Here is a 16,170-nt window from a genome sequence, read left to right as displayed (position 1 = left end):
TAAAAGACCACACATTGTGACAGTGAACACTGCTTGGTGACAAGTGCACCAAAATCTCAGAAATCACCACTAAAAATTTATCCATGTAACCAAACACCACCTGTTTCCCAAAAACCTATTAAAAATTTTTAAGTGACAATAATAAAAATATATTGGGTGATTATACATATGCATAAGTGAAATGAATGATAGCAATGTCACAGAAATAGAAATTAGGAATCAGAAATGTCCTTTACTAAGGTACCTGTACTACATGTAAAGCAATATAGTATTATTTGAAGGTGGACTTCAATTAGTAAAAAATATATGTTTCAAATTTTATGGAAACCACTGAAAACTATAAAAAAAAGGATAATTGATACTCCATGAGAGGAAATAAAATAGAATCATATAAACGCTCAACTAAAAAGAGACAGAAAAAGAGAAGAAAGAAAGAACAAATGCAATGAATAGAAAATAGTTACAAACACGGAAATTATTAATCTAATTATGTCAATTATCCCTTTAAATGTGAATGGTCTATAATGACACATGCATGGATATGTTCATGGCAGTGCCTTTCACAATAGCAAAGATATGGAATCAACTTACATGCCCATCAACGGTAGACCTGATAAAGAGAACGTAGTACATATGCATCATGAAATACTGCTTAGCCATAATAAACAATGAGATCATGTCCTTTGCAGCAATGTAGATGGAGCTGGAAGCCATTACCTTAAGCAAACTAACACAGGAACAGAAAACCAAATACCGAATGTACTTACAAGTGGAAACTCAACACTGAATACATATGGATACGAAGAAAGGAACAATAGACACTGGAGCCTAGTTGAGAGTAGAGGGTGGAAGGAGGGTGAGAATGGAAAAACTACCTATCGGATACTATGCTGATTACCTGGGTGATGGAATAATCTGTAAACCAAACCCTTGTGACATGAAATTGACCTATATAACAAACTTGTACATGTGCCTCTGAACATAAAATAAAATTAATAAAAATAAAAATAAAAGTGAATGGTCTGAATATACCAACTAAAAAAAAAAAAAGATTGTCAAAGTGGATAAAATACAAAACAAGGCTGAGCATGATGCTTCACACCTGTAATCATAGCACTTTGGGAGGCCGAGGTGGGCAGATCATGGGGTCAGGAGCTTGAGACCAGCCTGGCCAACATGGTGAAACCTCATCTCTACCAAAAGTACAAAAATTAGCTGGGTGTGGTGGCATGTACCTGTAATCCCAGCTACTCAGGAGGCTGAGGCAGAAGAATCGCTTGAACCCAGGAGGCAGAGGTTGCAGTGAGACTGCACCATTGCACTCCAGCCTGGGTGACAGAGTGAGACTCTGTTTTAAAAACAAACAAAAAAAGACACAACTGCATGTTTTCTACAAGAAATCCGTTTCAAATATAAAGACTTAGACATGTTAAAACCACTCAATGACTTTTCATTTAGAAAAATACTCCACATTACTTATTAAGAGCTACAAATCCTGTTGTCTGGCCCATGCTATCTTTATGACTTCATTTCTTATAACTCGTGCCTTTTATTTTTCTGCTCCAAAATGGAATTTTCTAGGTGTACTTCCATTTTCTGACCTTTCCATGTGCTGTTCCCTTCACTTGAAATGTTCTTTCCTCAGATGTCGCCAGGGCTTGTTCCATCTCCACCTTTAGGTCATTAATCAAATGCTACTTTTTCAGAATACTTTTCATAATCCCTTGTTTAAAATCTTAACTGCCTCTGCCACATATATCCTTACCTGCTTCATTTCTCCATAGCTATAACCTATTTGATGTTGTTATATTGTACTTTTTTGTTTATAAATGTCTTTATTCACTAGAATCAAAGTCAATGAAAAAGGTACATATGTCTCTTCAGAAATATATAATTGTTCTAATGCTATATATATTTACTAAGGTACCTGTACTACATGTAAAGCTAATTAGTCTAATACCCAGAATCTACAAGGTACTCAATCAAATCAGCAAGAAAAAACAAACAATTTCATCAACAAGTAGACTAAGGTCACAAATAGACAATTCTCAAAAGAAAATATACAAATGGCCAACAAACTTATGAAAAAATGCTCAACATTACTAATGATCAGGGAAATGCAAATCAAAACCACACAAAAAAAATAAATAATGCTGTATATATATAAAATAATAAAATACATATAGTTTTTTCTAATGTTATATCCCTAGGGCTTAGAATAGTGCTTGTTGCAGAGTTGGTCTCAATAAGTGTGCATTGCATGTTTGAAGGAAAAATTGATACATTGTTAAATGCTGTTTCCTAAGTGCCTAGAATAATACCTAGAAGAATGGGAGCTAAAGAAAGAAAACTTGTTTAATGAGTGGAAATAACACTTTATTTATTTTTTGAGATGGAGTTTCACTCTTGTTGCCCACTGCAACTGGAGTGCAATGGCACAATCTTGGCTCACTGCAACCTCTGCTTCCTGGGTTTAAGCTATTCTCCTGCCTCAGCCTCGCAAAATAGCTGGGATTACAGGCATGTGCCACCACTGCCGGCTAATTTTTGTAATTATTTAGTAGTGACAGAGTTTCTCCATGTTGGTCAGGCTGGTCTCCAACTCCTGACCTCAGGTGATCTGCCTGCCTGAGACTCCCAAAGTGCTGGAATTACAGGTGTGAGCCACCACGCCCAACCAACACATTATTATTTATTAGCTGAGCTTTGGACTCAAACTCCAGTAAACTTAAGTGCGCTAGGCTGCTGTTCCATGTGGAAGATTCCTTTTCTTAAGCAGGGTTGGCTTCAGAGAGGCTCAGACCAAATAGACTATGAGATCTGCCAGTGCCCCCACCAGTGGTGTACTGGAGCCAGTCTGTACCATGATGGGACTACTTACATCACACAAAGTAGGGCAGACTCTACAGTCAGTGCTTCCAACCCCACAACCCCCCTCCACTCCCATGCTCCTCTCACTCCCCTAGCTTGGAGAGCTGCTGTTTTATGAGCTTAGCAGTGGGGGCAGGAAGAAGGCAGGAGGAATTTTCTCTTTCTTACATGGTAAAGGAAGACATGAATATTCACTTATTGGGGAACTTGAAATACACACACAGACATGCAGATATCCAATACCTGGGTTCCATTCAGACCTACTGGGTTAAAGTGGTGATATGTCAGTTTTCCAGTGCTGCTGTAACAAATTGCCACAAACTTAATGGCTTAAAACAAGAAAAACTTTTTCTTACACAGTTGTGAAGGTCAGAGTCTCAAGGTGTCAACAAAGCTATGTTCCTCCTCCTGGAGGCTTCAAGGAAGAGTCTGTGTTTTTCTTTTCTCTTTGTTTTTTTTTTTTTTTTTTCCAGCATTTAGAGGCCACCTATATCCCTTGCCTCACAGCCTATTCCTCACATTACCCTACCGTTTTCCTTTTATCACCACATCTCCTACTATGGACGCTGAGCCTCCTGCCTCTCCTTTTTAAGAACCTTTGTGATTACATTGGGCTCACCTGAATAACCTCCTCATCTCCATGTCTTTAATGTGATTATGTCTGCAAAATCCCTTTACCAGGCAAGGTAAAATATTCACAGGTGTTGGAGATTAGGACATAGCGCCTTTCGGAACCTTTATACAACCTACCACAAATGGTTTACAAATATGGCTGAACCCACAGTCACCTGGAGAGCTTAAAAATTCTGATGCCCAGGCTGCATCCCAGAACAATTAAATCAGAATTTCTGGACTGGGACCTAGGCAGTCTTATATTGTAAACTCTTCAGGTGATTCCAATGTGCAGTCAAGGTTAAAAAAACACTATGTTAGCAGTTTCAGGAAGGGATCCAAATGTGTTTATAAAATACATTTCGAGATAAAGAGTACCCCTAACTTTGGCCTCCTGTTTTTTAAACTGCATGAACTTTTAAATTAATATTCTGTTTATGTGTGTTCTTCTCAACCTAAAAAGACTGAGCTTCTCAAGTTCAGGGCCATATTTTTCTCTTCTTTGTTACCACAGGACAATGTGTAATAAACATTTGTTTAATGCATGAATAAACACTTTTTTAAAAACATTCTTGGCCAGGTGTGGTAGCTCACACCTGTAATTCCAGCACTTTGGGAGGCCAAGGTGGGTGGATCACAAGGTCAAGAGATGGAGACCATCCTGGCCAACATGGTGAAACCCCGACTCCACAAAAAATACAAAAATTAGGTGGGCATGGTGGTGTGCACCTGTAGTCCCAGCTACTCGGGAGGCTGAGGCAGGAGAATCACTTGAACCCAGGAGGAGGAGGTTGCAGTTAGCCGAGATCATGCCATTGCACTCCAGCCTAACGACAGAGTGAGACTCCATCTCAAACAACAAAAAAAAACTATTATTTACACAATTTATCTCAACAGTGTTCTCTACATGATAAAATATGTCTAATGCTCTTGGACCCTTACAGACTTGTTAGAGGCATCAAGAGTAGGCACAGAGGACGGAGTCATTTCAGCGAGAAAGGAAAACTGCCTCATCCATCACCTCACTTCCCTGATAGTTAACCCATTTCCTTCGTTAATACTCTGAAAGCGTATTCCTTTCAGAGTAAGAGTGCTCCATATTCCCCAGCAATGTGGGTATTGTAAGTTAAGAAAATGGCCCACCTCCAGAGAAAGTGGTACTAAGTAGTCTGTGTCAAATTTTATTTTTTTAATGTGGGCAACTACTTTTGATTCGCATTTTTACCTTTTTCCGTCTTTATTGAGGTATAATTGACAAAGTTGCCTATATAGGTGTACAGCATGACTTGCTATACTTACATATTGTAACATTATTACCATAATCAAATTAGTTAGCACATCTATCATGTCACATAGTTTACCTTTTTTCCTTTTTCTTTTTGGTATGGTGAAAACACTTAAGATCTAATCTCTAAGCAAATGCCAAGTATATAAAACTTATGAACTGTACTCACCATGCTGTGCTTTAGATACCCAGAATTCCTAAAACTGCAAGATTTTACCCTTTGACCAGCACATCCTGACTCCCAGCCCCGGCAACCACCATTCTATTCTACGTTTCTATGAGCTTGACTTTTAAGATTCCACATGTAAGTGAGATCATGCAGTATTTGTCCTTCTGTGTGGCTTATTTCACTTAGCAAAATGTCTTCCAGTTTCATTCATATCATCACAAACAGCAGTATTTCCTTCTTTTTACAGCTGAACGATATTATTGTGTGTTTTTCTTCATGCATTTATCTGTTGATGGACACTTAGTTTGTTTCCATATCTTGGCTATTGTGAATAATGCTGCAGCGAACATAGCAGCATAGAAACCTCTTTGAGATACTGACGTTGCTTCCTACATGGTAGTTCTATTTTTAATTTTTTGAGTAACCTTCATACCGATTTCCATAATGGCTGCATAATTTACATTCCCACCAAACAGCTTAATTTAATATGTATAGGAACTACCTAGACAGATGCATATTGTAAGATGTTAAAGGGATATGATTCTACTTTGACTGGGAGACACTGAGTCCATCAGTACGTAGAGAAGGCAGGTAATTTTCAAGATGAGTCAATGAATCCCTGCTTTTCCCCCTCATTCACCCTGCTCTGGCTACAGTAGCCGCCTTCTTACCGGTGAATGTTCTAGGCAAGGCCAAGCATTCTTCTGCCGGCAGGTCTTTGATCCAGCTGGCTCTTTCTTCATCTTGATTTCTATTCCCCAAGAAGTCTACTGAGTTAACTCCCTCACCAAATGCACGTCTTCTCCATGAGGCCACCCCCACCATGCTCCTCTTCCCATTACCCTTCTCTACTTCGCTTTCCCTCAGGTACTAACCCCAGTCTAGTAAGACTTATGTAGGATTTTCATTTTTTATTTTGTTTTCTCCAGCTGCTAGAATGAATGTAAGTCCTGCAAGAGCAGAGATCGTTGTCTGTTTTGTTCACTGAAGTACCTCAAGCCCCCAGGGCAGTTTCTGGCACAGAGGTTGTACTCAAAAAATATTTTTTGAATAAATGAATGAGGAAAAAGAATTTCAATAGAAACTGGAGAAACTAAAGGAATACAGGGAATGATGCTGCAGTAAGAAACTATGGAACTAAGCAATAAGAGCATGATGTGGAGAAAACAAGATACATGGAGAGAGAGAAAACTTATATCCATGCCAGTGACAGAGGAGATATAAAGAAGCCAGCTATGAAGAAGGAGGTTGAGATGTCAATGCAGTTTTGATTAAAGTTAAAATGAAAAAATTATGGTCCAATGGAAGAGACTTATTACTCCTGAGGAATCCTGAGAAAGGCTGAAGATAGTAATTTAACTTAGGAATTGGAGGTGGAAGTGTATAGGTACTAATCATTTATAAGCTAAAAGTTCAGGGCTTTCGAAAAAGGCTAGAGAAGACAAAAGGGCATTTAAGGAGAGTGCTGACAAGCTGGACCTGGGAAGAATTGTGCTTAATATATTTATACCCGAGCTGTCACCAAAAATGGTAATGGTGCGATTGAGTGCTTTAATTAAATCTGAGCTATGCTGACCATACAGTGTGAAAGTGTAACTATTATGCTACTTCAGAGGAATATGATTTGTGTCTGAAATTCCCCCACTTTCTGTCTGTTCATCTGTTGTGTCTGCTGGACTGCTCTGAACAATCAATGTTGGTGGCTAGATAAGTGTGAAGGAGGCAATCTAGAAGGAATATCTCTAGGGATATTAGAAACAGGGGAATATATAGATAGGGCAGGCCAAAATCAAGGATATGAGCTAGCACTACTACTACTATTACTACTACTACTACACACACACACACACACACACACACTCTAATTGCTGTTTACCCAGTCAAGATCAGTAGAGACCATACTTTATACAATTCCTGTTTGCACTGTGGAACTTAGCAGAGTGGTAACTACTTGATACTGGTAACATTGATATCTGGGGATGGCTAGTGATACAAGGAGTATTTTTGGCAAAGGGTTTAAGGAGAGTAGGATTTTAAAAGTAATTGCTCTTTTTCCCCACCCCACCTTACCCTACACTGGGAAAGAACTACAGGCTGACCTAGGACTGTTGGGTAATAGCACCTTACTTAGACCCTTGCTTAGACATTGGCACTTTATGTCTTACCAAGGGAAGGAGTTTCTCTAAAAGCTGCTGCCACTGTTGAGTCCTCAGCAAAAGTTAGCAGCATTCATCTTTTTTTTAATTTTCTGGTCCAGACAAATCAGGACATTTCTGATAAGTCAAACACTTCCACAGGTCTCCAGACTCAGCGATTAGGGAGGAATGAAGGTGAATGGCTTGAAGAATCAAGGTAAAGTGACAGTGGGTAAAGCTAAAGCTTCCCCCTTCATTTTATTCTTCAGAGGATTCCTTCTGAAAGGGCTCTTTCAAATAAGCAAATGACTGCTAACACTATCATGAAAAGTCTTTTGAAGTCAAAACACCCTCTTCTCCTTGTCCTTGAATCTCACTGATGAGCTTTGATCCCTGGCATCATCCCAATCTTGTTTTGCTTTGATTGCTAACATAATGGATATGTTGGTTATTTTCTGTAAACTCTACAAGTAGAGCTCAAATCATCTAATGAGCATCGAGGTTAATTAATAGGGAATAAATTGGCCTCATTAAAGAAGGACAAATATGTGTACAGGGTCATTATGCACTGAAGACTGGAAACTGAAAGGGGAAAGACAGCATATGAGAAACCTGTGTTGCTGTTTTTATAGGATTAATAAGACCAAGCTGTATTTATGTGCTTACTGAGAAATGGCACTTACTTACTCTGATGTATCTTATTGTGAAGAATATCTTGAAAACAGCCAAGATCCTCTTCATTAGTAAGACACTGTGGCAGGCTTTTCTCCTCTACTAAGTTATTTACTCTTTGGTGCTTTGGGAAATCAAACTTTGAAAGCTGGAAGACAGAACAAACATCATGTTCTCCCTGACCCACAGACATATACTAAAGTATAAAAGAGACCAACATAGATAATATCAGCAGATTAGACACCAGGCACATTAGCCCCAAAAAATTTTTTTTGCTTTGTTGAAATAAAAACACACAAAATTTATAAAGTCATTTCATAACCATTGCCAAATGAATATTGCTTATTATAATTTTTAGCTCTTTAAGTAAAAATAACAGGAAAATGACTTAATATTCTAGATGTCATATTGATCATTCTAAGCAAAAAAACATGGACCAGCATGCAAAAGGTGTGATTCATACGGCCACTGTTTCCATTTCAACTTGAAAGGGAAGCAAAAATATAAATATTCCTGAATCCTTCACACAGCCTGCTTCTGGAATGAACATTTTTAATATAAACAATGGACAGTTTTACTACTACTTTTATTGACTTCTATCAGTGCTGCCCATTGGTAAGCACCTTGGGCAATATCTACACACACACACACACACACACACACACACACACACACACAAAAGACAATGAAGGAAAATAAAAAGCCAAGAATAAAAGCTGTCTCCAAATATGAGGTATTATAGATTCTGAGTGTGAAAGGTTCAGGAAAATGGAAGCAGGAACTATAGCAAAGAAAGCATGTTGTGGGAACTTCAAAGAAATTGTTCCAAGTGATCATGGACAATTTCATTCTCAGCAGACTCCAAAAGGTAGAATGACAATGTTAGCTATGGGTCTGAGAATATCTAAGGGGAAGACTGGCCAGGAAGATGCCTTGAGGAAAGATAAGGAAGCTGTGGGAAGACTCCAGGAGCCAAAAATAGATTTGACTTTTTTGTTTTGTCCAATTTCTAGGTAAAACTTTCTTTTGTGATGGGGAAAATGCATTTATTTCCAGGCTGAATGCTTGACCAGAATACAACTCACCTGTGGGCTGCTAACAATCTAGGCACCTTTAGCAAACCCAGGTCTTGATAGCCTAGTGTGCTGGGGACAGCTGGCTGCCTAATGCCTCATCCTGATGCTTGGAATAGTAAAAACTATTGACCTTCTGAAAGAACAGTTTAGGGAAGGCAGTAAATGATATCTGCTTGTTGTTAACAACCTGCTTAGTTTTGAGTTGCTCTCAAGGGCAATTTTTGAGGCTTCCTACCATCTCTGATGACAACTATAAAGATATTTCCTAGTGTATTTCATTTTCTCTACATTTTTTTTCCTCGGGCTATTCCTTCAGTTCAGGGCATTTATCAGGGCCCATTACCTGCTATTTACATTGGCTTGTTATTTAAACCTCCTTGGGCCTTGAAAATGTGAGGCCTTAAGAAGAAATGAATCACAGATTTTTAGGGTTGGAAAGAGACCAGGAAGGTCAACATTTATCATTTTTATTTACTCTAAGGCTCTTAAGACACTTTACAAAGATCATTGCTCCTGAGCTGGAGAATGAAGTGGACTAAAAATAAAGAATCTAGCAACTCTGAGAACTGAATTTGTTCTAATGCCTGTATTGCTTACTCTAGGTTCCTATTGGTTATATTTTAACAGAATATGATCATCTGGGATTATAAGAAGTAACAGCTTTCATCGGGTCAATGGGCCTTTCAGGGGCAAATATGAAGCCAAAAATCTGTCATTTGAGGGGGTGCTCCCTTGAAAGCAGTAACAGGGCTCTATAATGTGATGGGAAAATGATGTCTGCTGCTAGTTTTTTGATGCTGAAATGGGGAGACCCTGTATCTGTGACCAGCACCATGACAAGTAGCTGGTTTTACCTACACACTTAAAATGGACATGAAAATTTCTTAAAGATATTGGGAAGCAGTTTATTATCACTTTAAAAAGGCATTTTTTACATTTCAGCAGTTAAAAAGAATGTTGGAATATACTAAGCCAGGAAGTGATTACTGAAATTTAGCATGTGATAGTTTTAGAAGGCTGAGAAGCAAAGCTGGGTTTACCAGGCCATTTAAAGATATTTCTCAGAAACTGTATTACATTGTAGATTGCTCAAGAAAGGCCTCCAGAGTCTTTCCAGTCTAAGGATCTCCCACAGCCGGGAGGCAGGATAGTCTGTGAGTAAGGACCTCTGCACATGTGCATGCACTATCAACTGAATGGAACAAGAGTTTATTTGGACCTTTATGTGGCAAACATTGTGCTAGATGCTGGAGATGGAATGGCAACGTAGATTCAGTCCCCGCCTAGAGGCAGAAAATCAAAGTGCAGATGGCTATTCTGCCAGTGTGACTTGTGTTTTCTTTTCTCTGCTCTAGTTAAAGAAGTTCTGAAATACGATTTTTGTCACCATTGGGAGGGTAAATCTTTCCGTTGTTGTCTTTAAAATGTTTTCAATAATTTTTATTTTTAGAGAAGTTTTAGGTTTACAGCGAAATTTAGAGAAAGGCACAGATATTCCCCATATACACTCTGCTGCACACATGCACAGCCTCCTCCATTATCAGCCTCCCCATCCAAAGTGGTACATTTGTTACAGCTGATGAACCTACACTGACACATTATAACTCAAAGTCCATAGTTTACATTAGTGTTCATTCTTGGCATTGCACATTCTCTGAGTTGGGACAAATATACAATGACTTGTATCTATGATTACACTATCATATAAAGTAATTTCACTGACTTAAACGTCTATGCTCTACCTATTCCTCCCTCTCCCCTACCTTCACCCCCAATCCCTGGCAACCACTAATCTTTTTATGAGCCATACTTTTCCTTTTCCAGAATATCATATAGTTAGAGTCGTACAGCATGTAGTCTTTTCAGATTTTTTTCAATTAGTGATAAGGATTTAAGCTTCTTCCATATCTTTTCATGAATTGACAATTCATTTTTTTATTGCTAAAAAGTATTCCACTACCTGGAGGTACCACAATTTATTTGCTTACCTACTGAAGGATAGCTTGGTTGTTTCCAAGGTTTAACAATTACAAAAAGAAAAAAAAAAAAGCCTACTGTAAACATCTGTGTGCAGTGTTTTTGTGAGGACATAAGTTTTTAAATCTTTTGGGTAAATAACAAGGAGCACCATTTCTGGATCATATGGTAAGAGTATTTTCAGTTTTTTAAGACCCCCAAACTGTCTTTCAAAGCGGCCATAGCATTTTGCTTTCCCACCAGCATGAATGAGATTACTGTTGTTCCACATCCTTGTCAGCATTTGGTGTTTGGTGTTTGGTTTTGACAACTGTAATGAGTGTGCAAAGAGGTATCTCACTGTTGTTTTAATTCATATTTCCCTGATGATCTGTAATGAGGAGCATCTTTTCATATGTTTAATTACTATATGCAAATCTTCTTTGGTGAGGTGTCTGTCGGGTTCTTTGAACCATTTCATGAATTAGGTTGTTTAAGTTCTTACTGCAGAGTTTTAAGAATTCTTTGTATATTTTGAATGAGAGTCCTTTATCAGATACGTTTTTTGCAAATATTTTCTCCCCATCTGCAGCTCGTCTTCTCATTCTGTTTATTTTGTCTTTTGCAGGGCAGAAGTTTCTAATTTTAATGAAGTCCAATTTACCAATTATTTCTTTCATGGCTTTTGTCTTTGGTGCTGTATCTAATATAAATATGACATTGAAATAACCAAGTTTATCCAGTTTTTCTCCTATGCTATTCCTTAGCAATTGTATATTTTACAATTCAGTCTGTAACCTATTTGAGTCCATTTTTGTGACAAGTATAAGGTCTAGGTTCAGATTCACTTTTTCAGATGTTGATATCCAATTATTCAATCACAATATTTTAAATTGCAAATTGACAATTTGTAATTGCATATATTTATGGAGTACAAAGAGATGTTACAAATCTATTATAAAATGTGGAATAACTAAATTAAGCTAATTAACCTATGTATCATCTCAAATATGTATTATTCATTGTGTTGAGAAAATTTGAAATTAACTCAGCATTTTATAAAAGTACAACACACTAATATTAACTATATTCACAATCTGTAAATCTTCTTTGCTTAGGTGTCTCTCAGGGTCTTTGAACCATTTCATAAATTGGGTTGTTTGAGTTCTTACCATGGAGTTTTAAGAGTTCTTTGTATATTTTGAATAAGAGTACTTTATCAGATATATCTTTTGCAAATATTTTCTCCCAGTCTGCAGCAGGGAGAACAAAAACCCTTGTTCCTCATGTGTTAGAGCTTGCAGGCTTTGACTATCATCTTCCCATTTCCCCCAACACTATCTTCTATACATACCATTCCCCTCTCGGCTTCCATGAATTCAAACATTTTGGATTTCACATATAAGTGACAACAGTGCAATATAGTCTTTCTGGGCCTGGCTTATTTCACTTAGGATCATATTCTCCTATTTCATAAATGTTGTCACAAATGACAATTTCCTTCTTTTTAAAAGTTGAATGAATTCCACTGTGTGTACGTACCATATATTCTTTATCCACTCATCTACTGATGGACACTTACGTAGATTCCAAAATATGGCTACTGTGAATAGTGCTGCAAAAACATGAGAATGTAGACATCTCTTTGACAAAGTAATTTCAAATATTTTGAGTAAATACTCAGAAGTGGAATTTCTGGATCATATGGTAGTTTTATTTTTATCCTTTTGAGGAAATTTCATAATGTTTTCCATAATGGTGCTGTATTTCTCTGTTCTCACATTGCTATAAAGAAATACCTGAAGCTGAGTAATTTATAAAGAAAAGAGGTTTAATTGGCTTACAGTTACACAGGTTGTACAGGAAGCATGAACGGGGAGGCCTCAGGAAACTCTCAATCATGGCGAAGGGCAAAGGGGAAGCAAGCACATCTTCACATGGCAGCATGAGAGAGAGAGAGCAAAGAGGTAAGTTCTACACACTTTTAAACAAACAGATTTTGTGAGAATTCACTATCACAAGAACAGCAAAGGAGAAATCCATCCCCATGAGCCAATAACCTCCTACCAGTTTCCTCCCCAACAATGGGAATTGCAATTCAACATGAGATTTGGGTGAGGACACAGAGCCAAACAATATCATTCTGCCCCTCGCCCTTCCCAAATCTCATGTCCTTCTCACATTTCAAAACACAATCGTGCCTTCCCAACAGTTTTCCAAAGTCTTAACTCATTCCAGCCTTAACTCAAAAGTCCAAGTGCAAAGTCCCATTTGAGATAGGGCAAGTCCCTTCTGCCTATGAGCCTAAAAAATCAAAAACAAGTTAGTTCCAAGATACAAGGGAGAAACTGACCAAAACAAAAGGACTATAGGCCCCATGCAAGTCAAAATGCAGCAGGGCAGTCATTAAATCTCAAAGCTCCAAAATAATCTTCTTTGACTCCATGTCTCATATCCAGGATACACTGATGCAAGGGCTGTGTGCCAAGACCTTGGGCAGCACCAACCCTGTGGCTCTGCAGGTTACAGCCCCATAGCTGCTTTGATGAGCTGGCACTGAATGTCTGCAGCTTTTTCCAGGCACATGGTGCAAGCTGTCAGTGGATCTACCATTCTGGGGGCTGGAGGACAGTGGCCCTCTTCTTACGGGTCCATTAGGCAGTGCCCCAGTGGGGACTCTGTGTAGGGACTCCAATCCGACATTTCCCCTTTACAGTGCCATAATAGAAGTTCTCCATGGACTTCTGCCTGAACATCCAGGTGTTTCCATATATCGTCTGAAATCTAGGAAGAGGCTTCCAAGCCTCAAACTCTTGTCTTCTATTTATCTGCAGGCTCAACACCACGTGGAAGCTGCCACAGCTCAGGGCTTTCACCCTCTGAAGCCACAGCCTGAGCTGTACCTTGGCCCCTTTTAGCCACAGCTGCAGCTGGAGTGGCTGGGATGCCAGGCACTATATCTCAAGGCTGCACAGAGTAGCAGGGCCCAGAGCCTGGCCCACAAAACCATTTTTTCTCCTAAGTCTCTGGATCTGTGATGAAAGGTACTGCTGAGAAGGACTCTGGAATGTCCTGGAGACATTTTTCCCACTGTCTTTGCTATTAACTTTATGCTCCTCTTTATTTATGCAAATATCTGCAGCTGACTGAATTTATTCCCAGAAAATGTGCTTTTCTTTTGTACCACATATTCAGGTCACAAATTTTAGAAATTTTTATGCTCTGCTTCCCTTTTAAATATAAGTCCCAATTTCAGACCATCTCCTTCTTCATGTATATGAGCATACACTTTTAGAAGCAGCCAGGTTACATGTTTAATGCTTTGCTGCTTAGAAATTTCTTCTACCCAACACCCCAAATCATCTCTCTCAAGTTCAAAGTTTAACAGATTCCTACAGCAGGGGCACAATGCTGCCAGTCTCTTTGCTAAAGCACAGCAAGAGTGGCCTTTACTCTGGGTCCCAATAAGTTTCTCATCTCCATCTGACACCACCTCCACCTGGACTTCACTGTCCATATCACTATCAGCATTTTGGTCACAACGATTCAACAAGCCTCTAGGAAGTTCCCAATTTTCCCTCATTTTCCTATCTTCTTCTGAGCCCTCCAAACTATTCCAACCTCTGCCTGTTACCCAGTTTGTAAGTTGCTTCCATGTTTTCAGATATCTTTATAGCAAAGCCCCATTTCTTTTGCACCAATTTTCTGCATTAATCTGTTCCCTCATTGTTATAAAGAATTACCTGACATTAAGTAATTTATAAAGAAAATAGGTTTAATTGGCTCAGTTTCACAGACTATACTGGAGGCATGGCTGGGGAGGCCTCAGAAACTCACAATCATGGTGGAAGGGTGAGGGGAAGCAAACATGTCTTCATGTGGCAGCAGGAGAAAGAGAATAAAGGGAGAAGTGCTACACACTTTCAAACAAACTGATCTCATGAGAAATCACTCACTATCATGAGAACAGCAATGGGAAAATCTGCCCCTGTGATCTAATCACTTCCCACCAGATCCCTCCACTAACACTGAGAATTACAAATCTGTATAAGATTTGGGTAGAGACACAGAGTCAAACTATATTAGGTGGGACTAATTTACATTCTCATCAACAATGTATAATGGTTTCCTTTTCTCCACATTCTCACCAACACTTGTTATTTTTCATCTTTTTGGTAATAATCATCCTGATGTGTGTGAAATACTACCTCAATGTGGTTTTAATTTGCATTTCTTTAATAATTAGCCATGATAGCTTCTATTCATATCTCTGTGGATCACTTGTATGTCTTCTTTTGAGAATGGCTATTCAAATCCCTTGCCCACGTTTTAGTTCAGATTTTTGTTTTCTTGCTCTTGAGTTGTTTAAGCTCCTCATGTATTTTTGGTACTAACCCTGTATCAGATATATAGCTTGCAAATATTTTCTCCCAATCTGTAGATTCTCTCTTCAATCTGTTAATTGTTTCCTATGCTATGCAGAAGATTTTTAGTTTTATGAAATCCCATTTGTCTTTTTTTTTTTTTTTTTTTTGCTTTTGTTGCTTGCCCTTTTGGGGTCATTTACTGGAAATCATTGTCAGACTAATGTCACTGAGATTTTCTCCTTTTTTTCTTATATTAATTTATAGTTTTGTGTCTTACATTGTAGACACTATCCATTTTATTTTTGTATATATGGTGAGAGAAGTGCTCAATTTTATTCTTTTGCATGTGAGTATCCAGTTTTCCCATCACCATTTATTGAAGACATGATTGTTTTCCCATTGTTTATTCTTGGCACCTTTGTCAAAAATCAACTGACCATGCATGCATGGTTACATTTCCGGGGTGTCCATTCTGTTCCATTGGTCCATTTCTCTGTCTGTCTGTTTTTTTTTTTCCAGTGTGCTGTGTTCTTTTAATTACTATAGCTTTGCCATATAGTTTTAAATCATGTGATGTGATGCCTCCATCATTGTACTATTTGCTTACAATTGCTTTGGCCATTTGAAGGTTTATAGCTCCATCAGAATTTTGGAATTATTTTTTTCTATGAAAAAATTTATTGGTTTTTCTATAGGAATTGCATTGAATCTGCAGGTTTCTTTGGATAGTAAAGACATTTTAAAAATATTAATTCTTACAATCTGTAAACATGAGTTGTCCTGTTAAATTTTCTTCATCAATGTCTAACAGTTTTGAGTGTACAGGTCATTCATTTCCTTAATTAAATTTATTACCAAGTATTTCATTTTATTTTTGTAGCTGTTGTAAACAGGGTTGTTCTCTTGAAACATTTTTTCAGACAGTTTGTTGGTGGTTTATAGAAACACTGATGATTTTTGTATATTGTTTCGTGTCCTGCAACTTTACTAAATTTATTTATTAGTATTAACAGATTTTTGGTAAAGT

The 16,170-nt window shown here is 38.1% G+C and overlaps 1 protein-coding gene across 6 annotated transcripts in view; it reads right to left on the bottom strand.

Moving 5' to 3' along the window:
- LOC144581569 (uncharacterized) overlaps positions 1 to 16,170 on the bottom strand; it is a 690,733-nt gene that overhangs the window by 505,251 nt on the left and 169,312 nt on the right. For all 6 annotated transcript variants that reach the window (XM_078365832.1, XM_078365835.1, XM_078365838.1 and 3 more), the window contains one exon: positions 7,760 to 7,892. In XM_078365832.1, the coding sequence (XP_078221958.1) occupies positions 7,760 to 7,892 (133 nt within the window). The remainder of the gene's footprint in view (positions 1 to 7,759; positions 7,893 to 16,170) is intronic.

The sequence above is a fragment of the Callithrix jacchus genome, chromosome 2 (genome assembly GCF_049354715.1).
Source record: "Callithrix jacchus isolate 240 chromosome 2, calJac240_pri, whole genome shotgun sequence".
Classification (NCBI taxonomy): Eukaryota; Metazoa; Chordata; class Mammalia; order Primates; family Cebidae; genus Callithrix; species Callithrix jacchus.
The sequence above is the reverse complement of the archived record's forward strand: the minus strand, read 5'-3'. Positions and strand labels throughout refer to the sequence as shown.